This window comes from Pteropus vampyrus, unplaced genomic scaffold (assembly GCF_000151845.1).
Source record: "Pteropus vampyrus isolate Shadow unplaced genomic scaffold, Pvam_2.0 Scaffold434, whole genome shotgun sequence".
Classification (NCBI taxonomy): domain Eukaryota; kingdom Metazoa; phylum Chordata; class Mammalia; order Chiroptera; family Pteropodidae; genus Pteropus; species Pteropus vampyrus.
In genome coordinates, this window is record NW_011889215.1 from 1,035,816 (window position 1) to 1,060,864 (window position 25,049).

Sequence of the window (25,049 nt, forward strand, 5' to 3'; positions counted from 1 at the left end):
GAAGGACCCCGTCCTCCTGGCCCCGCCCCGCTCGCGTCGCGCGGTGTTCCAGCGACTCGCGGGCATGCAAGGCGTGCGCTGCTGATTTCTGCTCCCCGCCGCCTGCTCCCTGTCAGACCCGCGCTTACCCACTTCAGTGTGACCATGTTTGTTCCCTACGGAGAGTCGGTCCCCGACCTCGCGGGTTTCACCCTCCTGATGGTGAGTCCCCGTTTCGCGAACTCTTCCCCGCCCAGCTCCGAGCTGCTGTCTCTCCGGCGGCGCGTGTGGTACCGCCACTGCTACTCGGGCTGTCTCACCCAGGACTGGCAGAAAGAGCACTTTTCTCCATTTCAGATTTTCAGCCTGCGCCGAAAATGTAGGGGGTTTGTCTCTGAGGGCGGCGGTCCAAATAGAACTTTTGGTGGCGCTGTCACCAGGCCTTGTATCTAATTCTCCGGTTTGTAGTCTTTGTTGGCTGTACAACGTAATGTGTTTGGATATTACCGATACGTTGTACCTGTGATATGCGGGACATTTTGTTTACATTTTATCCTAGACAATCTTTTTCAACTAGTTTTAGAGCCATTCTTAAGCTAGCAAGTCATTGTCATTAACCAGAAAGTTACAGCTAAGGTAATAAAAGCAACTTTTGCCAATAGCTAACACGGTTTTATCGCTTCTAAAATTGTCCGTATTAATTAATTTTTTTCGAGAAACAGTCTATTTTATGACAATATTAGACTAGGACTAGGTCATTGTTCTTAAGGACTTTACAGTCTAGTTAAGAATACATAAGTCAATAAAGACAATAAATGCTAGGATATAAGTTTTTAAAAGACACAAAAAGACCTTAGGATCTATTAGGAGGGGAAGGGAAATGAGGGGCTGTTAAGAAAACCTTTTTGTGGAATCTTAAAAAAACATAATAAAACCAAGGAAAATTGGTCATGTGTTACATGTGGTTAGTGAAGGAAAGGGAAGAGTCCTGGTTTAGGTCATTGGCTCAATAATTGCTGTTCTTTCCTGAAATACAAAATTTTAGGACAAGTTTAGGCAAAAGTTTAATTTTGTACATGTTGAATGTGAATTACTTGTGATGTAAGCATGCGGAGATATCTATTAGACTGTGGAGTTCAGATAATTGTTCTAGCTGTAGCTAGAGATTTGGCAGTTGGACTATTTGAAGTCATAGGGATAAGTGTGTATGTGGTGTTTTTACTATGAAAATAAGCTCACTGTAACATTCAGGCATTAATAAAAAAAACCAGAAGCCCCGAGATCACTTTCGTTCATACCTCACAGTGTTTACACTTGCTTTCCCACTACCCAAAATATCCTTTCTCCCATCATTGTGTCAGTCTCTCCCTTACCTCTTTCAAGTCTATAGTTGTCACTTGAAGTGATTCTTTTAAAAATTGCACCCTATTTAAAATTGCAGCCAAAGACATACACACTCACAGTCCCTTAATTTTTCTCCATAGCACTTACCACTGTGTATTTTACTCTTTATTTTATTACAGGTAAACTATTCCCTTCCTAGACTGGAAGCTCCATGAAGGCAGGAACTTTTGTTGATTTGTTATATAGCATTCCTAGCACCTAGAGCAATGATTGACACCTAGTAGGCATTCAGTAAGTGTTAAATCAATAGTCTCAAAGGTAGAGGAGGCCCCCACTGATGCCTCAGTTGCAACTAATGAAAGAGTCAGTACTACATGTGATGCACTTGAGCATAAACTTTCAATATTACTGCTGTGATTATTGTCTTCTATCTAAACCTTTGAAAGTGCTGCTAATGTTGTTGCCTTAATGAACATTTTTTAAATAATTTCAGCCAGCAGTATCCGTTGGAAATGTTGGCCAACTTGCAATAGATCTGATTATTTCTACACTGAATATGTGTAAGATTGGTTACTTCTATACTGATTGTCTTGTGCCAATGGTTGGAAACAATCCATATGCAACGTCAGAAGAAGATTCAACAGAACTCAGTATAAATGCTGAAGGTATGTAAGACTTCAGCATATTTTATTCTGCTACAAGATAAAGTAGTGTTTTACATTAGAAATAGACTCTACAAGCATTTACGTAGTGCCAGCTTTATGCAGAATTTAGAATTCAGACATATTCTCCTATTCGCTTATATGCTAGTTTTAGTTCTTAGCCTTTTCTAAATGGCAACTCCTGTGAGAGATGTGAATGTATTTGTATCCTTAGATAGATTTTGAAATTTTTTTTTTTTTGATATGGGTTTTATTTTCCCCCTTTCATTTTCAGGTCTGTATTCTTACTGACGTGTGTAAATATCACTAAAACCAGAGAAAGTGGAAAAGAGAATTCCACAGAGTTAAGTCCTGTGTATTTAATACGTGCTACCTCATCTAAGCCTCAGTCATCCCTCTCACATTGTTATAGAATCCATAATAATATGGTATTGATAAGGCTTGGAGAAATTAAGTTGCCTAATGCTATTAATAGGTGTAGGCTTTTCCCATGCTGTAAATATGCATAATTTCTTATTGGACTATTAGGCTTAATCAGGGAACACAGTTTATATTGCACTGACCGCTGTTTGTTTATAATGTGGCACTGCACTGAGTGAGGAAGGGAAAAGCTGTTGATCAGGAAGCACCGGAGCATCCAGCTACTTGGTTTGATGGCCAGTTCCTCTGTTGGCCTCTCAGTCTTTTACCATTTTAAGGTCAAAGTCAGAGTTGATGGAGGAGCATGAAAGACCATTGGTGGATTGAAAGAAGAAGCATTTTGTTTTTTGTCAGTTTTATTAAGCATGTCATTAGCTTGTGATAATGAAATACACTTTCAAGAAATGATATTGAAATTCTTGCAGGAAAGATGACTTTGTTAACACAAGATAGAATTTCAGTTATTGCCTTAAAGGATAAAGGACTGTATGTTAGAACTAGAATTTATATACTTCCACTCATGAGAACTATCATTTATTTTTACCTATAAGCTGAATACTGTGTGCATTTACATGGATTAACTCATTTAATCCTCACAATTACTCCATAGTTTTATAGATGAGGAACCCATTGCACAGAAAAGTTAAGGTTGTATGATTAATGATTGGTGTAACTTAGCTTCTAATCAAGGCACTCAGGCCCCAAGACCTGCCTCCTAAGCATCATACCACCTGCTAACTACACCTTCAGTCTGGTGGAAGACCTACTGGCTTTCCACTGACACTAATTGGCAACAGGTCAGTTGGATATAGCTCTTTAATCCATTTTATTCTTTTCTAAGATGAGGTATTTTGAAATAAATTATAGACTTCATGACACTCCACCCCCAAACATGCAAGTACGTATCTCTTATTGTTTAAGAACATTTTCTTATATAGCTAAAATACCATCAAATTTAAAAAAATTAGCGATACAGTTTCTTAATAACTTTCTATACCCTATCCACATTCATATTGGCCCAATTTACTCCAAAATGTCTTTTAAAATGTCCAAACCAGGATCCATAGGACATCTGAATTTGTGCCTTTGTATTCTCTTTTACTCTTTTTTTTTTTTCCTTCTTCATGAAACTGATTTGTTAAAAAACTGGACCCATTATTCTATAGAATGTCCTGCCTTCTACATTTGTTTGATTACTCCTTATGTCATTTGGCTTGTTCCTCTAGTCTCTGTATTTTCTGCAACTGTGTTAGATAAAAACTAAATATTTTTAGCCAGAATACATGAAAGGTGATGTTGCTTTCATATCTATCTCATCAGAAGAAAAAGGTGTCGGAAACAGGATCTTAACAACAAAAAGAACTGCGTGATGCACTGATGGAGAACATGAGTATTGCTATTATAGAAAGTAGTATAGCTTACGTTTTAAAGCTTAGCTTTTCCCTCCTCAGTACATCTGTTGCATTGCACTATATGTCAGAGATAGATTAGAGGCCTGAGTGGCCTATGCCTTTGTCCCATTTCCCTAAATTTATGCCTTTTTCTTTAATTCCTAAACTTCATACTCTAGCCTCCTTTGCCCTGAACATACCTGGTGGTTACTAGACTTGCTAATGCAGCATAGCCCCCAGTCATACCACACCAGTTCAAGACGACAATCCGCTAAAGACCTATAGCATGAGAGACACGATCCACCAAAGGATTTGCCCAAGTCTAGGGAAAATTAACTTTCTAGAAATGAATGTAATCTTTTCATAGTAACTAAAAGCTTACCCCTTAGCACAGTGGCCTAATCATTTGACCTTAAAGACTATATTTTGTCTTTGGTTCATATCAGAGCTTCTCATTCTTAGAGGTGAAGTTGGCAGGGACATCTTAAGCATCAGTAAATTGGGCCCCTTATAGAATCTATTGGAAGTTATAGATCCTTTTGCCAGAAAAAAACACACATACATTGATTTACAGAAAAAATTTCATGTTATTTCAGGTCTTTCACAAACTCCTAAAGAACATAAATGTACCTACTCCAGGGATTGTATTATATGGCTCACGTTCTACATTTTATTCTTCTGTTAACCTCAATGAGTGTTGCTGATCTCTAAAGAGGGGAGAATATCAGAAACCAAAACATTCTTTTTTGTTGTTGTTGTTAGTTCATGTCTTTTATTAACCCATATACAATTAATTGTCTTCCAGTTTATTGAAGCAATAGGTCATACAACATGTGCCACAATAATGTGTCTGTCAAAGTGGCTGGCCATAAAAACTCCAGCACTGCATTCATCTGAAGGGCATTCCCGACAAAGGCGACTGATTTTGCCATTCTCACCCACCTTATAGTATTTCAGGACAGCCAGCTTAACCTTCTTTCTCTTAAGCTTATTCTTCTTAGGAGTGGTATAAGATTTCTTCTTCCTTTTCTTAGCACCAAGAAGAAGTCTCAACACAAGATTAAGAGTGGACTCCTTTTGAATATTGTAGTCAGACAGAGTATATCCATCTTCCAGTTGCTTGCCAGGAAAGAGCAGCCTTTGCTGATCAGGAGGAATTCCTTCCTTATCCTGCATCTTGGCCTTTATATTTTCTTTTGTATTCGAGGGTTCAGTCTTGAGAGTGGTAGTCTTCTCCTTAAGGGTTTTCACAAAAGTCTGCATTTTGGTGACAGTTCCACCACAGATGGCAGATCAGAAAACCAAAACATTCTTAATGATTTTATTTGTCGTAAAGCCTGTAAGTTCCAAGGGGAAACTTCTCTGGTTTTATAATCAAAGTCAGAAAAAAATTTTTTTGATATTTTCTTACAGTTAACTTTCTAGAAATGAATGTATTCTATAGAGTAAAGCCCACAGGTACATTTTAACATACTTCTAAAATGTTTTACTTTAACCCAATGATATAGTGCATATGTTCTATATTTTAATTATTAAAAATATTTAGAGACAAAGTTTTTATAATTCAATTTTAATTTTTATGTTAATTTTTTTCCTGTAACTCCATTTTAACTATTGTATGATTTTGTTTTCTTGTATTTGCAGTGTATTCTTTGCCTTCAAAGAAGCTAGTGGCTCTTCAGTTAAGATCCATTTTTATTAAAGTTAGTATGTTATATTTGCCTTTTTTATGTTTATTAAAGTAAAATATAATGAGAAAATACAAAGCATCATTAAGAATTAAGATTCAATAATCATTTCCGTTCTTTTCATTGTATGTATAGTTAAGAAAGGTCTGATTCTATAGTGAAATAGTCTCATAAAATTTCATGATTATATTGAAAGAAAGTGGGACATATTGCTTGGGTCTTATATATTCCTGATTAAGGTAGCATTGCTGAAAAAATTTAAGCATGTAAATATTATAGGTTTATTTGTATTACATTTCAACCAGTGACACCTAGATATAAATTATGTATAAAAATATATTCTGCATCCAGCTTCTTTCTTCTTCCACTGCTTCCATTGTACCACGGTTGACTCTTTCGCCCAATTCTACTCTTGGCACCCCACTCCCCACAAATACGTAATAGTCTGCGAACAGCACCACCAATAATCGTTTAAACCTAAATCAAAGTGCATCACTTCTCTCTTAAAACCCTCCAGTGGCTTCCCATCTCACTCAAAGTGAATTCACAGTCCTTACCATGGCCTATCAGGCTCTATATCTGCACTGATAGGTAGCCACTAGCCATGTGTAGCTATTTAAATTTTAATTAATTAATTAAAAGTAAATAAAATTTAAAATTCAGTTCCTCCATCATTCTAGCCACATTTCAAGTTCTCCACAGCCATATTTGGCAAGCGCTTGCCATAAAAAGTATTTCTATTATTGCAGAATTCTACTGGACAGCTGCTCTACCTTATCTAACCTCCAGCCATTTCTGGGTGCTCATTGCCTGTTTCTCCCTTTAGCTTACCCTGCTTCAGCCACACTGGCCTCCCTCTGTTATTCAAACAGATTAAGCTCACTCCTATCTCAGAGTCTTTACATTAATTTCTTTGCCTGGAATACTTTTCCCTTAGTCTTCGCTTAAAGGTTACCTCATCAAAAAGGCCTTCCCTGACCTCCCTTGCTATCATCTTAATCCTGTGCTAGTTTTCTTCACAACTCATTGTTACTACCTGGCGTGTCATATATGTGTTTACTATTTACTTCTAATAGAAAGTAAGTGTTTCCTGAGAGAAATGATGATGTGTCATTCACTCTTATATCCCCAGCTTCTAGAATAGTGCTTTGCATATAGAGAAGCTCTCAATAAATGTTTGTTGAGTGGATTAAGGTATGGTCTGTTCAGGTCAGAAATTTATCAACATTCCAGAGGCCCTCCACCATGCCCCACCCTAGTCATTATATTGTTATATGAATGGACACTTAAGGCATGCACTTCTTTATGTCTATCTTCCTTGACATTCTATTTGTGAGATTCATTTATGTCCTTGCAAGTAGAAGTAGTTTGTTTATTCTCACTTCTATGGGATTCTATTGTATAAACCATAATTTATTGATTGTACTGTTGATAGAGTATTTCATTTTTTCCAATTTGAGGCTATCGTGAGTAGTGTTATGATTATTTTAGTATATTGGAATCACTCCTTACTTTCTTTAGTTAATGTCATACCCAGAGATCTTGCAATAAAAGTTGCTAACATTTTTACATTGTGCTTTGTGGCTTTTTGGTTTACTTTTTTGTTCATATCAATATCAGTGTGAGATATTGAGATAGAAAGTTCAAACACTCCTAAATAAAACTTTTGGTAGATGGAAATAGAGTGATTTCAGAGTAACAAACATTTATTGAGCATTGATTCTTTGCACCAATACTGTTCTAAGTACTTAATGTGTATTACTCTACTTAATTCTCACAGTAATCCTGTGAGGCAGGTGCTAACATTATCCTCATTTTACAAATGAGAAAACATACACTGAAAGGTTAAGCAATTTGTCCGAGACATAGTCTGTGGGAGGTAAAGCTAGCATTCTAGACCAGACAGCCTGACTCCAGAGTCTGTCTTAACCATTTTACTATGCTGCCCTCCTGTTTTTAAAAGTTAGCCGTTATCTGCATTTAGAATTTTATCGAATAATTTATTAACAGTCTGTTAAAAGTTTCCATAAAGTGTTTCCCCCCAAAATTTTATAACCTACATTTCAGATTTAATCAGTTGTTAACATCTTGCTACACCTGCTTGATTCTCTCTCTCTGTTTGCCTGTACGTGCAATTTTGTTCTGCCAGACAATCCATATTTAACCCCAGATACTTCAGCACATATCTTTCAAGAACAAGGATAATCTTCACAACCACAACACCATTACCACACCTAAGGAAATCAGCATTTAAGGAATTATTCAGTAGTATCATCTAACATATTCAAATTTCCCTGTTGTCTTTAAAATATCCTTCAATTCTGGATCCACTTAAAGTTCACAAGTTGCACTTGGCTATTACCCCCTTTTAGTTGGTATCCCGTGTAGAACTTGCCCTCCTTTCTAGTCTTCACAATATTGACTCCTTTGAGAAAGTGAGGCCAGGTGTTTGGCATTCTGGATTCACCTGATTGTTTTCTCAAGATCAGATTCAGGTCAGGAATTTCTGGCAAGAACATCTCATAAATGGCCATGTGGTAGTTTTTAAGTAACAATAGATTAATTAGAGAACTGGGAAATTTTCCTTTGTTAGAATAGAATTTTTTAAAATCTAGATTCCTCACTATTAATTTACTTCTTAATTGTAAAGATATGATACGTAATTTATTGCTTTTCATTTTCCACCTTCAGTTTGAGGACAGTAAGTGGATCTAAAAATTCTTAGTTTATGTAAATATATATCATCACATAAAGTTGATAAAATATTACATAAGATATTCTCGTTATGCTCTAAGATCTAACTTTCAGATTTTTTTTTATTCTTTCAATATATACAAAGTATAAATCGAAGCCATTCTGTGAAAAACTGCTTTCCTGGGTGAAAAGTAGTAACTGCGCCAAAGTTATTGTTCTTTCGAGCAGTCATTCATATCACCGTAACGATCTGCAGCTTCGTAGGTATGTTTTTGCCTTTGAAAAAATATTTTTGTTATGATTTATACATTGTTATAATGACTTATCTATTAAAAAGTTAAAATAAGTTTTAAAAGCCATGTATATCCTTACCTCTCCTTCCTGGAATTTAGAAAGAGGAAGGCAAAAAAAACAGTAGCTAGGAAGGGAGCACAGTTAGGTAGATCCTTTTGGTACTATAGTTAGGGTACAAGGGAAGCTTTAGTGTAAAGATAAAGATGGTTCTGGAACTGTACTTTGATTATTTGACATCATGTGCTTGAGAACATCACAGAGCTCAGCTGATGAAGAAAAAGAGGAGGAAGGGTACCTAAGTTTTATTGGTAATTTTCAAAAGATTGGATTGATAACTTCTATTTATTTTATTTCCATATATTCAACCATTTGTATTTGCAGAAATCTAGTTGCCTTTAAGTATAGCTCCCAAGCATGTCAGACTGAATTCTTAAAAATTTGACAAAGTATCCAAAAGATAGAAATGTAATCTGTTTTATTGCATTATCATTTATGCGCCTAGAAAATCATGAAAAGTGTCAGCCAAGAGTAACCTTTCAAAACTGGACTAATTCTTAGGAATCCCAAATAGGCTTCATAGCCAGAAAGGGAGCATAGCTATGGGAAATAGATTTATCTTCATGATGGCCTTGCCTTAGTTTAAGGTTTCCTATTTCTTTACCCTCTCTCCTAAGTATGTAAATAGCAAGTCAGAGCAGTATTTTTACTTGTTATTCTTCCTTAGACTGCTGAAACCTTGTTTTGCCTTGGGCAGCAAAACATATGGAGAACAAGATAATTTTTGCTAAAATAACTGATTTTTGCCTAATATTCATATTTGTGAATTTTTAGAAAGTTAATTCTATAATCGTTTCTAGTACTCCTTTCAGGTACCTTCTTACACCTTCCATGCAAAAAAGTGTCCAAAATAAAATAAAGAGCCTTAACTGGGAAGAGATGGAAAAAAGCCAATGCATTCCTGAAACACACGATTCTGAGTTCTGTATTCGTATTCCCGGAGGAGGTATCACAAAAACACTCTATGATGAAGGGTGAGTTTGTTTGCCTGTTTGTTCATTTGTTCCCCCCCTTTTTTAAAAATAAGATAATTGGAGAGTGTGTTGGATTACTTATTGGAATTTTGAAAATGTAAAATAGGAACATTCAGGGGAAAGATTGGACTTTGATTGTGGAATAGGTTCCTGAAAAGCCATATTTAATGCTTTAATATGCATAGCATGTTAGGGATCCTGATACTTGTTCTATGACTCCCTATCATCTTTTTTTGTTTTAGTTTTGGTAAAATATACATAACATTGAATTAACCATTTTTAAGATTACAATTAAGTGTTGTGAAATACAGTCATAGGGCTGTGTACCCATCACCACTTTCAGAACATTGTCATTATTCTATATAGGAAATCTGTATTCATTAAATAAAAGTCCTATTTTATTTCTATACAAACAGTAGTAATGTCCTCGCTTTTGTTTTTTTAATTCTCAGTTTTGCTAAACATTTGTCAATTTTGTTGATCTTTTCAAATAAACAGCTCTTGGTTTTATTGATTGTTCTGTTATTTTTCTGTTCTTTGTTTTATTTATCGCCACTCTAATTAATCTTCATTATTTTCCTACTTCTGCTAGCTTTGGATTTCATTTGCTCTTCTATTTCTGGTTCCTAAGATGGAAACTTGGGTTATTGATTTGAGAAATTTCTTCTTTTTTAATATATGCCTTTAATTACTATAAGTTTCCCTCTTAGCACAGCTTTTGCTATATCCTTTAAGTTTGTTGTGTTTTCATTTTCATTCATCTGTTAAGTATTTTCTAATTTCCCTTGTGATTTCTTATTTGACCCATTGATTTGTTTAAGAATGTGTTGTTTAATTTCCGCATATTTGTGAATTTTCCAGTTTTTCTTCTGTTGTTGATTTCTATTGTCATTCATTTGTGATGGAAAAGACACTTTGTATGAGTTCAGTCTTTTAAATATGTCAGTTCTTGTTTGTGCCTTAACAAATGGTCTATCCTGGAGAATGTTCCATGTGCAATTGAGAAAAATGCCTTTCTTGAGTGGAGTGTTCTGTATATGTCTTTTAGGTCTAATTGATGTATAATATTGTTCAAGTCATCTGTTTCCTTACTAATCTTCTGTTTGTTCTATCCATTATTGAATATGAAGTATTGACGTCTTCAACTACTACTGTAGCACTGTCTGTTTCTCCCATCTGTCCTGTCAGTATTTGCTTCACGTATTTGGGGGCTCTTGTTTTATACATGTTTATATTTGTTACATCTTCTCAAGTGACCCTTTTATCAATATAAAATGGACTGCTTTGTCTCTTCTAACAGTTTTTGACTGGAAATTCTATTTTGTCTGATATTAGTATAGCTATTCTGCTGTCTTATGGTTACCATTTGCGTAGAATATCTTGTTCCATTTTTCACTTTCAAACTGTCCGTAAATCTTAAGTGAATCTCTCGTAGAGAACACATAGTTGAATATGTGTTTTTATTCATTCTGCCAATCTCTGTCTTTTGGTTGGAGAGTTTAATCTATTTTCATTAAAAGTAATTACTGATAAAGATTTCTGTCATTTTCTTATTTGTTTTTTATATGTAATATAGCTTTTTTGTTCTTCATTTCCTCCATTAATGCCTTCTTTTGTGCTTAGTTGATTTTTTGTAGTGACATATTTTGATTCTCTTCACATATCCTTTTGAGTACAATCTGTAGATGCTTGCTTTGTTGTTACTATGCGGATTTCATACAATATCCTAAAGTTATAAGAATCTAATTTGAATTGATACTCACAACTTCAGTTGCATACAAAAACTACTCCTATACACACTGTTCTTCCTACTCATTATATACTGTCATCACAAGTTACATCTTTAAACATTTTGTGCCCAATAACAGATTTATAATTATTTTTATGCATTTGTCTTTTAAATCCTCTACAGTCACTCTTAATTAGTCTTTAGGAATCCTGAACATTTCAAAGGTAACCGAAAGTAAAGATAGAAACTAGAGAGAGATCTTTTTTCTTTTAGCCCATCTTTTTATAAATTGATTTATGTCCATGCCCAGTACACACTTACACTATCTCTGTTTTTACCTGCCTTATCCCGTAGTCTTCTGTTTCATAAGACTGAAGTTAAGTTCAGTGCTAACCAGTAGGCCTTGCTGTATGCTTTAACTCCCCCTGAGTCTTCCTCCTTACTGGGAATTGATGTGCCTGATAAGTTCATGGAAGACAGAGCCAGTAGTGTGAAAAGAGGGGAGGGAGCTTTTAGAGGGTGGCTTCTGCTTCTTCTCAAGCACATATAATCTACTCTTTGTTCTCCCATGAAGAGAGATGAGGGACATCCCTCTGCAATAGCTTTAGAGAGTCGGTCAGAACTAACCCTAGGAAAAATATGTCCCTACTACCAATAAATCTGCTCAGACTCAACTAATAAATCTGCCTCTGTACATAACAATTTCAGGAGTATAAACTTAGCATTGAAAAATAGAATGACTGGTTTGCTTGCTTTAAAATCTGTGTTATAACTTCTGCATGACCTGAAGTCATGGTAGTAGTAACAGTAATATAATAGTCGAGGTAATAGCAAAGTACGTGCCTGGTACTGTTCTGTGCACCTTACGTGTATTAAGTTATTTAATTTTCATAATAATCATATAGGTATGCACCGGTATTAACCACGTGTTGTAAATAAGATAATTGAAGGTTCAATAACTGCTAAAAGTCATATGGGTGGTAAGTGGCAGAACTAGGATTCAAACATAGGCATCTGGCCGCAAATCCTGTACTTTTAACCATTTCACTATAGGGTTTCACCCATGATCCTGTTCTTCCCAATAAGCTTTATTCTTTGTCTAAAAGTTGGACCTATTCTTTGTTATTTGTAATTACTTATGCCTCTGCTTTCTTTCTGAAAATATTTAAGACTTTGTCAGAAATGATATAGGCATTTCAACTCATTTTCCCAGTAGTGATTGTTTTGTCCATCTCTGGCTATACTTACATGTCATTTCGCTTTCTCTTTTCCCTTAAAACCTACTCTATTCTTATTAAAAGCATCATTTCCTTCAACTTCCTTTTTTTTTCATAGTCCATCCCTCATTTGTATTATTACTTTTTTTCCAGCCTAGCTGATTCCCCATAATATATATAACCTAAACTGTTCTTTTACCACAGCCTGGAACCTCTGGCTACCTAATCATTCTCTGCACCTGCCCTGCAAACCACCAGCTTTGAATCTCTCTTGCTTCATTCAGGCCACATCATTTGTGGCCTAGACTGCTGTATTAGTCTGCTCAGGCAGCCATAATATAGACTGCGGGGAGCTTAACAGAAATTTATATTTCTTCACAGTTCTGGGAGTCTAGAAGTCCAAGATCAGGGTGCTGGCATGGTTGGGTTCTGGTGAGGGCTCTTTTCCTGGCTTGCAGATGGCCACCTTCTGGCTGTATCATCACGTGGCAGAGAGAGAGTTGGTGGGGAGGTCTCTCTTCTTCTTCTTATAAGTCCACAGTCCTGTTGGGTTAGGGCCTTACCCTTATAACCTAATTTAACCTAATTACCTCTTGAACATACTATCTCCAGATACCATCACATTTGGGTTAGGGCCTCAACAGAGCTTTAGAGGGACACAGTTTATAGCAACTACTGTCAAGGTCTCTTGATTCCCATGCCACCTCCATTCTGACTCACTCTGATCCATCTTATCAGTGTTGCTAGAATTAACTTTCTAAAATGTAAAACTGATCATAACACTCTCTGAGTAAAATCCATCAGCAGTTTTACTTGCTTTTTTGCATAATCTGGTTCGTGCTCCTTAATATGCCATACAAGGCCCTCCATGGTCTCCTTGCCTGGCTCATTCCTTGTTTTCTATCCACCTTGTACTCTACTCCAGCTGAACTACTGCATTCACAATTTCCTAAAAGCTGTCTTATTCTTCCTTGCTTATTCCTTCTACTTTTCTTTTTTCCCCTTGCAAAAACCTACCCAGTTCACAAGACTCTAATGACACATCATTTCTTGTGTGTCCTTGCTGTGTCTCTCTTCTACATAAGGAATTTACTCCCTCTCTTTGTACTCCCATTGCACTCTACCCCTTCAGACTGACTTCTTATTTTTTACAAATCAGTCTCATACTTTTGTTTCTTGCCATGTCAGAATACTGATATCAGACTTGCCCTCCTGCTGTAAACAACTAGAAACTGGACAGAATTAATGAAACAGCTGTTTTACAGGCATGGGACAACAAGTAGCACACAAGTGTGGTTCTTTGAGAGAAGGCAAATAAAGTCCTACAATTGCCCCAACTTTTTGCTTGGAGATACTTTCCAGACTACAACACAGGGATGGGGAGGGAACCCAGATAGAAAGCTGCAGTCTTGCTGAGTTGAGGAAATATCAGATCAGAGTTCGTGAAGGCTGAGATAACTAGAAAGTGCAAGGCAGAGAACCAGAGAGGAGGAAGCTACTCAGAAGAGCTCTGAGGATCTGAATTTTAAGCCACACACGTGTAGGGTGAAACTCTATGAGGCCAGATAAACAACAACTGGGTAGCTGTCAACTTAGCAACATTAACAAAATATTTTAAAAGTTAACAATAATAACCAAAAATATTATCAAAGTTAGACATACTCATAGAACATTTAGAAAATATAGACTACTCAAACAATATTTAAAATACTCAGTTCTATCACCCAGAAATAACTACCACTAATAAGTTTTTAATCTGTTTTCAACTTCTTTAAAATATAGTTGAATTAAATATACCTATCTCCAAGATACAGCAAAACATTTGTCACTTTAGAGTTCATCCTACTTGACAATGTTTCTCACAAAATCGATTTTATTTAATTTTCTAATACAAATCTTTCACTCATTTGTAACCAAACCCATGTTTAACATTCAGTGTAATTATACATTCATTGCAAGAAAGTTTTTGAAATTGCAAAAAAACCCCACAAAACTTATAGCTTATACAGTTTTGAACCCTTTTTCTTCCTCAATGCATATCATGATTATTTGCTAAATTTTTTTGTAATATACACATATTTTGCCTTCCCACTATCAGAACAAATGTATACTCTGATCTCTGAAAAAGATACTAGTTGCTCTAATAAAAATGGTGACAGTGGTGTGGCTCACCTGAGATCCGTTATATTGGAATAGAAGTACTTTGGTAATTTAATAGTGGCTATATCTCATATGTCAGACTTTAATGTCACAAAAATTAATCATTCTCCACCTTTTTTTTTTTTTTTAAGAGAGGACCAGAGGATGGTATTAAAACTATTATTCTACTCTTTATGTTGCAAAGTAGTAGAGGCACTGTAAGTTCAAGACCATACACCAGTACTTTTCAAGCTACTGCCTTTAAAATGAAGGCACTGCCAGAGTGCCTAGCCTTCTCTAGGCAGGAGCCATTTCTAAAGCTGTTATACATAGCATGAGTGTTTAGGAACTAGAATCTTCTGAGCCATCACAGCTCACAGTGCTTCCATACAGAGCTAGAGTGTCCCTAAGATATTTCAGAACTATGTACTGAGATGGTATGATTAGTACCAACAACTTCCAATTTCTAATTTTTAGAGACTGAGATGCTGCAGTAGGCTCTCTGGGTACATCTGAGACTTCTGAACCCACATGTCAGAATCTCTTCCACATCTCATATCCAGCTTAGGAACTCAACTCACCTTTATTTCTGTTGCTCTCTGTCAGTCATGTGCTCTCATATTTTGGCATTAACATTTTTCTCAGAGTTCTTGGTTTTAGGGTGTTAGAAACAATTTTTGCTTTTGTTGGCAAATAGGAAGCATTTTTGCATTGGTATATCCATCTCATCACTAGCTTGAAACATCTCTAGCAAAACAAGAGACTGTGTTATAGAGACAGAAAGACCTAGGTTTGAGTTCCACCTCTGCCACTTCCTAGATATAGAACTTTGAGCATGTTAACTACATTTCAGTCCCTTTAAACCTCAGTTACCTCATGATTAATTGCTAACACATTAATTATGGGCATTGTATTGGACACTGTTTTAAGCACAGCCTTCATTACCTCCTTTAAACCTCACACTGATCTGCGAGGTAGGTTCCGTTGTGATCCTTTTACAGATGAAGACAGTAAAGCCCTGATTAACTTGCCCAACATATCTGCTAAGTGACAAAGCTAGAGTTTGAATCCAGGTTGTTCCCATTATTCCAAATACTCGTTTATGAAATGGAGATAATTATAACTTCCTCAAGGATTGTAGTGATTGAATCAAAATATGCAGGCATTGCTTAAGCACATAGTCACTCAATAGTAAGAAGTAGTTATTTTCTCTTTATGCCATAGTTTTTTCCCCACTGTTTTAGACTATTAATAACGAGGTATTAATCTTTCAGTCTCTTTGCTGTGGTATGTCTGAAAAATCACTGTCTTCTATAGTAGATTTTAGTAGGAGATCAGAACATATCTCATGTCCTGTAGCCAAGGATAGAGGGGATGGTTTTTCATGCAGCCTTGGTGTGAGGCATAAACTTGCATATGTCCAAGATGAGCATTATGTGGCTTCTAGTCCTGTTCCCACAAACAGAAGAATATATCTGGGGCAAAGGAAAATAAGTGATCTTGCCTAAAGCCTGGCAGATCATCTTAGCTATAAGAACAGACACACTGGAATCTGCAGCCGCTATAAGTAGAATACTTCACTATTTTTTAAATTTGTTGTAGCTGTTCTAAAGAAATCCCAGTGGCGGTTCTGCTGAAATTTGTTTCAGAAGGAGACAATATCCCAGATGCATTAGGTCTGGTTGAGTATCTTAATGAATGGCTTCAAATTATCAAACCACATGTAAGTATTCCTACAGCTTAATCCTCTGATTTCTCTGGTTATGTACTCATAAACTTGCATTTATGTACTATGTAAGTAGACCAAATAAGTAAAAGTTCATGTTAAATATAATATATCTTTAAGTAAAATTTAGTTTAGCCGAACTTTTGAAAAGAGGGCAATTAACCAACCTATTGTCTACATTTGTTATAAGGCTGATTTTCCAAAAAGGAAAAATCTTAAGTATTTCATTGTATTTATTGTTTAAGTTGCATTTATGCCAAACAGCTTCTTATAAGAATAAATAAGTTCTTTTTGGAATTCAGGATTTTTTTTTAGGAAACAAAAGGTATTGCTATGTGAGCTATACTGTAGCTATTGAATATGGATATAATTAAAGTATTTCTCTCTATTATGAAATAAGAGCATCACACCTAGGGAAATCAGTTAGTTTTTAGGCATAACAGAAGTACCATAAGGCAGCTTTATATGGTAGGTAACTGTCTTTTTAATTTGTGCTTTTGCCGAATCACACCCACACAAAAAAAACCTGTTCCTTTTCAATTTGATTTTATTTGATGGAATCTACAGCCTTTCTGACATATCTTTATGATTTGGAACTTGAAGAAATTTATCTTAAGTTGACATAAAGACATAGAAATTTACTACTTTGCTTTTCCTTACCAAAAAAAAAAAAACAGCTAAAAGTATCAAAACCAAAATGAATTAAAAAGCTAGAGAAGGGAGAATTTTGTAATACTTAAATGTTAAAAGGCGATTTGGTGGCAAAGCAGAAGAATTAAAATGTATTGTTCTTCACTTACAGTGTGAAGACCCCACAGCATCTACCTTGCCCTGGAAAATACCAAGTTCTTGGAGATTACTCTTTGGCAGCGGTCTTCCCCCTGCGCTTTTTTGATCTGTTTTCAGTTTTATACCTAATGTCCCAAAATACTTATTGCCAACACAACCGTTAAACAACTGTATAAAAAGTTGTATTATCTAATATATTAGAAAATAAATCTTTACTTTTCACTGAGAATCTCAAGGAAAAATAGATTAACACAGGTTGTTTTTGCCATGCTTTCATCATATGCAACAAATGTAAATTTTGTACAATAAAATATTTCCTAAATAATTTTGTGAAATACATCTTTTTATTTTTTTGACTCAGAGTTCTGTATTACTTTCCTATTTCTGCTATAACAAATAACCACAAACTTAGTGGCTTAAAACAACACAAATTTATTATCTTACAATTCTAGAAGTCAGAGTACAAAAATAGGTCCCACTAAATCAAAGTGTTTACAGGGCTGTATTTTCTCTAGAGGCTCCAGGAGTGACTCTGTTTCCTACCCCTTTGCAGCTTCTAGGAGTTGCAACACTCTGGCTAATGACCCCTTCCTCCATCTTAAAGCCAACAATGTAGCATCTTGAAGTCTCTCTCCCTCTTTCACTTAAAAGGACCCTGTGATTACATTAGGCCCAATACAATAATTCAGAGTAATTCCTCCACCTCAAAAAATATTTAGAAGAAAAGACAATAAAAGTTGTTTTCATTTTTGAATGCCTGTTACATACCAGTCACTTTTTATACATGATCTTATATATCTGCTATTTGGCTGTGTTATATCCGTGCCTTGGCTTTCTCATCTGTAAAACAAATACTTATAAATTAAGGGCTACACCTTACTCCATAGTACTTAATAAGTGGTTTCTTATATATAAATCATTCTGGGTTCCTTTTTTAATTTTAATTAAGTTTATTGGGGTAATAGTGGTTAATACAATTATATAATTTTCAAATGTATATCATTTGACATCTGTATTTTCTATTGTGTGTTTACCACCCAAAGTCCAGTTTCCTTCAGCTAACATATATTTGATCCCCTTATTCACTTCACCCTCCCCCATCCTCCTATATTTGACCTCTTTTACCCCGTCTACCTCCCACTCCTCCCCCACTCGGCTAGTAACCACTAGTCTATAGTCCATATCCATGAGTCTCTATTTGTCCTGCTAATTTGTTGCTTTTAAGTTTATATCCCATGTATAAGTGATATCATGTGATTTTCTACTTTTTCTGTCTGGATTATTTTGCTTAGCACAATTATCTCGAGGTCCATCCATGTTGTCGCAAATGACAGTATTTCACTCTTTTTATGGCAGAGTAATATTCCATTGCATATATGTGCCACAGCTTCTTTAACCAATCATCTATCGTAGGACACTTCGATTGCTTCCATGTTCTGGCCACTGTGAATAATGCTGCTATGAACATCGGTGTGCAAATATCTTTTCGGATATGAGTTTTCAAGTCTTTGGGGTAAATACCCAGTAGAGGGATTGCTGGATCATATGGTAGATCAATTCTTAGTTTTTTGAACTTCCATACTATTTTCCATAGTGGCTGTACCAGTTTGCAGTCCCACCAGCAGTATATGAGGGTTCCTATTTCTCCATATCCTCTCCAACATTTGTTATTACTTGTCTTGTTGATTATAGCTATCTAAGGTGTGAGATGGGATCTCATTGTGGTTTTGATTTGCAATTCCCTAATAGCTAGTGATGTTGAGCATCTTTTCATATATTTGTTGGCCATTTGTATGTCCTCTAGGGAGAAGTGTCTGTTCAGGTCCTCTGCCCATTTTTTGATTGGATCATTTGTTGTTATTGAGTCGTATGAGTTATTTGTATATTTTGGATATTAGGCCCTTATCAGAGGTGTTGCTTGCAAATGTATTTTTCCATTCGGATGTTTCTCTCTTTGCCTTGTTGACGATTTCTTTTGCTGAGCAGAAGCTTTTTAGTTTGATGTAGTCCCATTCATTTATTTTAGGTTTTACTTCTCTTGCTTTTGAGGTCAAATTCATAACATCCTCTTTAAGTCCAAGGTCCTTGAGTTTAGATCCTATGTTTTCTTCTATGCATTTTATTGTTTCAAGTCTTATATTTAGGTCCTTAATCCATTTTGAGTTAATTTTGGTGTATGGTGTAAACAGCAGTTTAGTTTCATTTGGTGTATGGTGTAAACAGCAGTCTAGTTTCATTCTTTTGCAGTTGGCTTTCCAGTTTTCCCAGCACCATTTATTGAAGAGGCTTTCCTTTCTGCACTGTATGTTTTTGGCTTCTTTGTCGAAAATTATTTGTCCATATAAAGACGAGTTTACTTCTGGACTCTCGATTCTGTTCCACTGGTCTGTGTGTCTGTTTTACTGCCAATACCATGCCAGTTTGATTACTGTCACTTTGTAGTATAATTTGAAGTTGGCAGAGTGATGCTTCCAGCCTCGTTCTTTTTTCTCAGGATGGCTTTGGCAATTTGGGGTCTTCTGCGCTTCCATTCAAATCTGATGATTTTTTGTTCTATTTCTTTAAAAGATACCAATGAGATTTTGATGGAGATTACACTAAATCTGTATAATGCTTTAGGTAATATGGTCGTTTGAACTATGTTGATTTTTCCAGTCCAAGAACATGGAACATCTTTCCATTTCTTTATATCTTCTTTGATTTCTTTTAATAGGGTCTTATAGTTTTCATTATATAGGTCCTTCACTTGTTTTGTTAAATTTATTCCTAGGTATTTTATTCTTTTTGTTGCAATTGCAGAAGGAATTATTTTTTCCACTTCTTTTCCCACTTCGATTTTTTGGAAGACTTTGAGGAGAATAGGTTTTAAATCTTCTTTGAATGTTTGGTAGAATTCACTAGTGAAGCCATCTTGTCCTGGACTTTTACTTTTTGGTAGGTTTTTGATGATTGTTTCAATGACCATACTGCTGATTGGTCTATTTAGATTTTCCAGATCTTGATTCAGTCTAGGAAGATAGTATTTTTCTAAGTACTGGTCCATTTCTTCCAGGTTATTAAATTTGGTGTTATATACTTTTTCATAGTATTCTTGTACGATCCTTTGTATTTCTGCTATGTCAGTCGTAATTTCTCCTCTTTCATCCCTGGTTTTGTTTGTTTGTGTCCTTTCTTTTATCTTTAGTGAGTCTAGCCAGAGGTTTATCGAATTTATTCACCTTCTCAAAGAACCAGCTCTTTGTTGCATTAATTTTTTCTATCTTTTTGTTTTGTTTTGTTTTCAATTTCATTTATTTCTCCTCTAATTTTGATTGTTTCTTACCTTCTGCTGACTTTAGGCTTCATTTGTTCTTCCTTTTCCAGTTTTTTAAGATAAAGCATTAGGTTGTTTATTTGGGCTTATTCTTGTTTTTTGGAGATAGGCCTGTAATGGTATGAATTTTTCTCTTATGACCGCTTTTGCCATGTCCCAAAAGTTTTGATGTGTTGTACTATCATTATCATTCATTTCTATGTATCTCTTGATCTCTTTATTTCTTCTCTGACCCAGTTATTCTTCAGTAGCATGTTGTTTAATCTCCATGTATTTGTGGTTCTTCCTGATTTCTTTTTGCAGTTAATCTCTAGTTTCAAAGCATTATGATCAGAGAATATGGTTAGTATGATTTCACTCTCTTATATTTGTTGAGGCTATCTCTGTCTCCCTGTATGTGGTCGATTCTTGAGAATGTTCCTTGTGCACTAGAGAAAAATGTATAAGCAGCTGTTTTGGGATGGAAGGCTCTGTATATGTCAATTATATCCAGTTGGTCTAATGTGTCATTTAAGGATGTTATTTCCTTATTGATTTTCTGTTTGGATGATGTGTCCATATCTAACAGTGGGGTATTTAGGTTCCCTACTATGATAGTGTTTTGGTCTGTTTCTCTCTTTAGTTCTGTTAGTAATTGCTTTATATATTTCAGGGCTCCCTGGTTGGGAGCACAGATATTAATAAGTGTTATGTCTTCTTGGTGCATGATTCCCTTTATCATTATGAAGTGTCCCTCAGTATCTTTCTTTACCTTTTTTATTTTGAAGTCTATTTCATCTGAATTAGTACTGGTACTCCTGCTTTTCTCTGAAAGCCATTTGCTTGAAATATCATTTTCTACCCTTTCACTTTGAGTCTATATTTGTCTTTGGAGCTGAGATGTGTCTCCTAAAGGCAGCATATGGGTTTTGTTTTTTGATCCATTCTGCAACTCTGTGCCTATTTGTTGGTGAGTTCAGTCCGTTTACATTTAGAGTGATTATTGAAATATGGGGTCTTCTTATAGCCATGTTATCTCTTGGTTTGTGGTAGCTCGGTGTTTCCATTGCTTCCTTGTCCTTGTGCTTCTGTTTTCTTTCTTATGGTTGGCTTTTGTGGGTTTTCTCTCTGGTCCTTCTTGTTTTGTGTTATATACAACGGTTCTGAACCTTTGGCGTGTGGTTACCATTATGAATATGTAAAGGATAGTTTTATATATATATATATACACATACATATATATATATATATACACATATATATATATATATGTATATATGTATGTGTATATATATATATACGGTCGTCCATTTTCTTCTGCGCATGCCTTATCTCTATTCCCTTTCACGAATGTGGATCCCCCCAACCCCTTTTCAGTCATTGTTATCTCAATTTGTCACTATGCATGCTGAACGTTCATTACTATCTTGTTATAACAATTCTCTTCTTGTTATTTAAGCTTATGCCCTGTTCTTAGTAAGGGTTGTGCTCCTCTGCTTCTATTTGTCCAGTAGTCACTTTACTCTTAATTATGGGTTTTGGTTTTCTTTGGTTTTTTTTTTTTTTGTTGGTTTTTTTTTTTTTTTTTTTTTTTTTTTTTGTCATTTTGTTTTAGGTGAATCCCTTTCAGTATTTCCTGTAGTGTAGACCTTGTAGTGGAGAATTTCCCCAATTTTGTATGTCTGGAAAAGTCTTAAATTTGCCTTCGTATCTAAAGGAGAGCTTAGCTGGATACATTATTCTGGGCTGGTCGTTCCTTTCACTTAGTAGTTTAAATATTTGATTCCATTCCTTTCTGGCTTGTAAAGTCTGCGCTAAGTCCGAGGATAATCTAATGGGTTTTCCTTCATAAGTTGCCGTTTTCTTCTCCCTGGCTGCCCTGAGAATTCTGTCTGTCATTGATTTTTGATAATTTTAATACAATGTGTCTTGGTGAAGGCCTTTTTGGGTTGAGATAATTGAGTGTTCTGTTGACTTCTTGATTTCCAAGCTCCAGCTCATTCCTTAGATTTGGGGAATTCTCATCCGCTATTTGTCTGAAAATGCTTTCTAGTCCCTGCTCCTTTTCCTCGCCTTCGGTAATGCCCATTGTTCTTATGTTTCCTCTCTTGATGGTATCAGCTCGTTCTTGTGTTTCTCTTTCATTATTTTTCATTCTTTGGTTTCTCTCTTCTTCCTTCTGATTTATTTCTAGATTCCTGTCTTAGATATCACTGATCCTTTCCTCCATTTGGTCGACTCTATTTCCAAGCTTGCTATTTCATTTTTTAACTTCTGCAGTGTGCTTTTTTTTTTATCTCCAAAAGTTCTATTTGGTTCTTTTTGAGCATTTCAATCTCCTTGCTCTGCTCATCTAGCTGTTTTTGCAGTTTTTGAAATTGTTGATACGACTCGTTTCGGAATTCACTGCGTTTTTTCAGAAGTACCTTCCTGAATTCTCTGTCATTTCAGTTGCATATTTCTATGTCTGTAAGCTCATTGTCTGGAGACTTTTCTCTTTCTTTCTGAGATGCCTTATCACCTTGGTTGTTCGTGGTGTTTAATGGACTATTTCTCCATCTGGGCATTAATGGAAGTGTATTCTGTTGTTTTTCCAGAAAAAAGATTTATTATATAAAGGTCTCTTTTTAGCCTGCTCAAAGAAGGCGCTCTTTTTTGGTTTCCAGTAGGTGGAGTCTAAGCCTCTTGGATCCCTGCTTTATATAGAGTGCAACATCTTTTATTTTCTTGTAGATTTTTATCACACTCACTACTCTCAGTTTCAGTCCCTGTCAGTATTAGCAACAGTTTTGGTAGCATTTGCTCAGATTCCCCTGGGGCTCTGCGGTGATTGGTCTCAGAGGATATGGGGGGATGGACCCTCTGGGTTGGGGGTTTGGGGCTGCAGCTCAGCCTCGGGGATCAAATATATGGTAGCTGAAGGAAACGACTTTGGTAATCACACAATAGAATATAGATGTCAAATTATAATGTACACCTGAAAATTATATAATTGTATTAACCAATGTTACCAAATCAGCTTAATAAAAAAAAAAATAGATTGTTATGACTATAAAATGTCTTGTGTAAGCCCCACAGTTAGCACAAAATGAATGTCTGTAGAAAATACACAAAAGAAAATGAGGGGAAAAATCAAAGCATGTCAACAGAAAAAAAATCAACGAAACACAAAGAGAGGCAGCAAGTGGAAAAGAGAGACCAAAAAAAGGCAAACAGAAAACAGTTAACAAAATGGCAATAGTAAGTGCTATGGTCTGATTGTGTTCTTCCAAATTCATATGTTGAAATCCCAGCCTACAAAGTAATAGTATGAGGTGGGGCCTTTGGGGAGTGCTTAGGTCTTGAAGGTGGTGCCCTCATGAATGGATTAGTGCTCTCACAAAAGAGACCTCAGAAAATAGCTTGCCCCTTACACCACGTGAAGACATAGCAAAAAGGCACCATCTATGAGAAAACAGGTTCTCACCAAATACAAAATCTGCTGACTCCATAATCTTGGACTTCTCAGCTTCTAGAACTGTAAAAAATAAATATTGTTTACAAACCACTGAGTTTATAGTATTTTTTTATAGCAGCCTAAATAGAGTAAGATGGTAAGTCCTTTCCTATTAGTAATTACTTTAAATATAAATGGATTAAATTCCCAAATCAAAAGACATGGAGTAGCTGAATAGATTTTTAAAAAATGGCAAGATGCAATTATATGCTATCTACAAGAGACTGACAATAGATGTAAAGACATAGGCTGAAAATGAAAGGATGAAAAAAATATTCTATGCAAATGGTAACCAAAAGAGAGCAAGGGTGACTATACTAATATCGAATTGACTCTAAGTCAAAAACTGTCTCTAGAGAAAAAGAACATTGTATACGATTAAAAAAAAATACATCAGGAAGATATAACAATTATATATGCACCCAACATCAGACCACCCAAATATGCAAAGCAAACATTAAGAGAATTGAAGAAATAGACAATAGCAAAATAATAGGAGATTACAATACTCCATTTTCAATAATGTATAGAAAAACCAGATAGAAGATCAATAAGGAAACAGATCTTGAACAATACTATATACCACTTAAACCTAACAGAAACATACAGAACACTCCACCCAAGAGCAGCAGAATACACATTGTTCTCAAGCACATATAAAACATTCTCCAGGACCACATGTGAGGACACAAAAAAGTCTTGACTAATTTAAGAACATAAAAATGGTACCAAGTATCTTTTCTGACTAATATAGAATGAAACTAGAAATCAATAGTTGTAGGAAGACTAAAAATTTACAAATAAGTGGAAATTAAACAACATACTCTTGAACACCCAGTGGTTCAAAGAACAACTCACAAGTGAAACTAGAAAATATCTTCAGACAAATGTAAGCATAACATACCAAAACTTATAGATGCAGTTCTAAGAGAGAAGTCTATAGCACTAAACACCTACATTAAAGTAGAATTAATTTCTCAAATCAACAACCTAACTTTACACCTCAAGGAACTAGGAAAAGAAAACCAACTTGAAGTTAACAGAAAGAAGAAAATAATAAAGATTAAAGAAAAAGTAGAAAAATAGAAATAATGAAACTAAGAGCTGGTTTTTTGAAAAGGCCAACAAAATTGACAAACCTTTAGTGACAAATTGACA

The 25,049-nt window shown here is 35.4% G+C and overlaps 1 protein-coding gene and 1 pseudogene across 2 annotated transcripts; one reads left to right on the forward strand and one right to left on the reverse strand.

Moving 5' to 3' along the window:
* The first annotated feature begins 16 nt into the window (after window positions 1-16).
* PSMG2 (proteasome assembly chaperone 2) lies at window positions 17-17,424 on the forward strand. The gene is made up of 7 exons (XM_011381305.2): window positions 17-201; window positions 1,817-1,988; window positions 5,441-5,499; window positions 8,324-8,442; window positions 9,330-9,503; window positions 16,191-16,311; window positions 17,117-17,424. The coding sequence occupies exons 1-7, from the start codon at window positions 145-147 to the stop codon at window positions 17,207-17,209; spliced, it is 795 nt and encodes a 264-aa protein (XP_011379607.1). The 5' UTR covers window positions 17-144; the 3' UTR covers window positions 17,210-17,424.
* LOC111732199 lies at window positions 3,485-5,329 on the reverse strand (annotated as a pseudogene). Its single transcript, XR_002777457.1, has one exon. The product of XR_002777457.1 is annotated as a ubiquitin-40S ribosomal protein S27a pseudogene (transcript).
* Window positions 17,425-25,049: the final 7,625 nt, after the last annotated feature.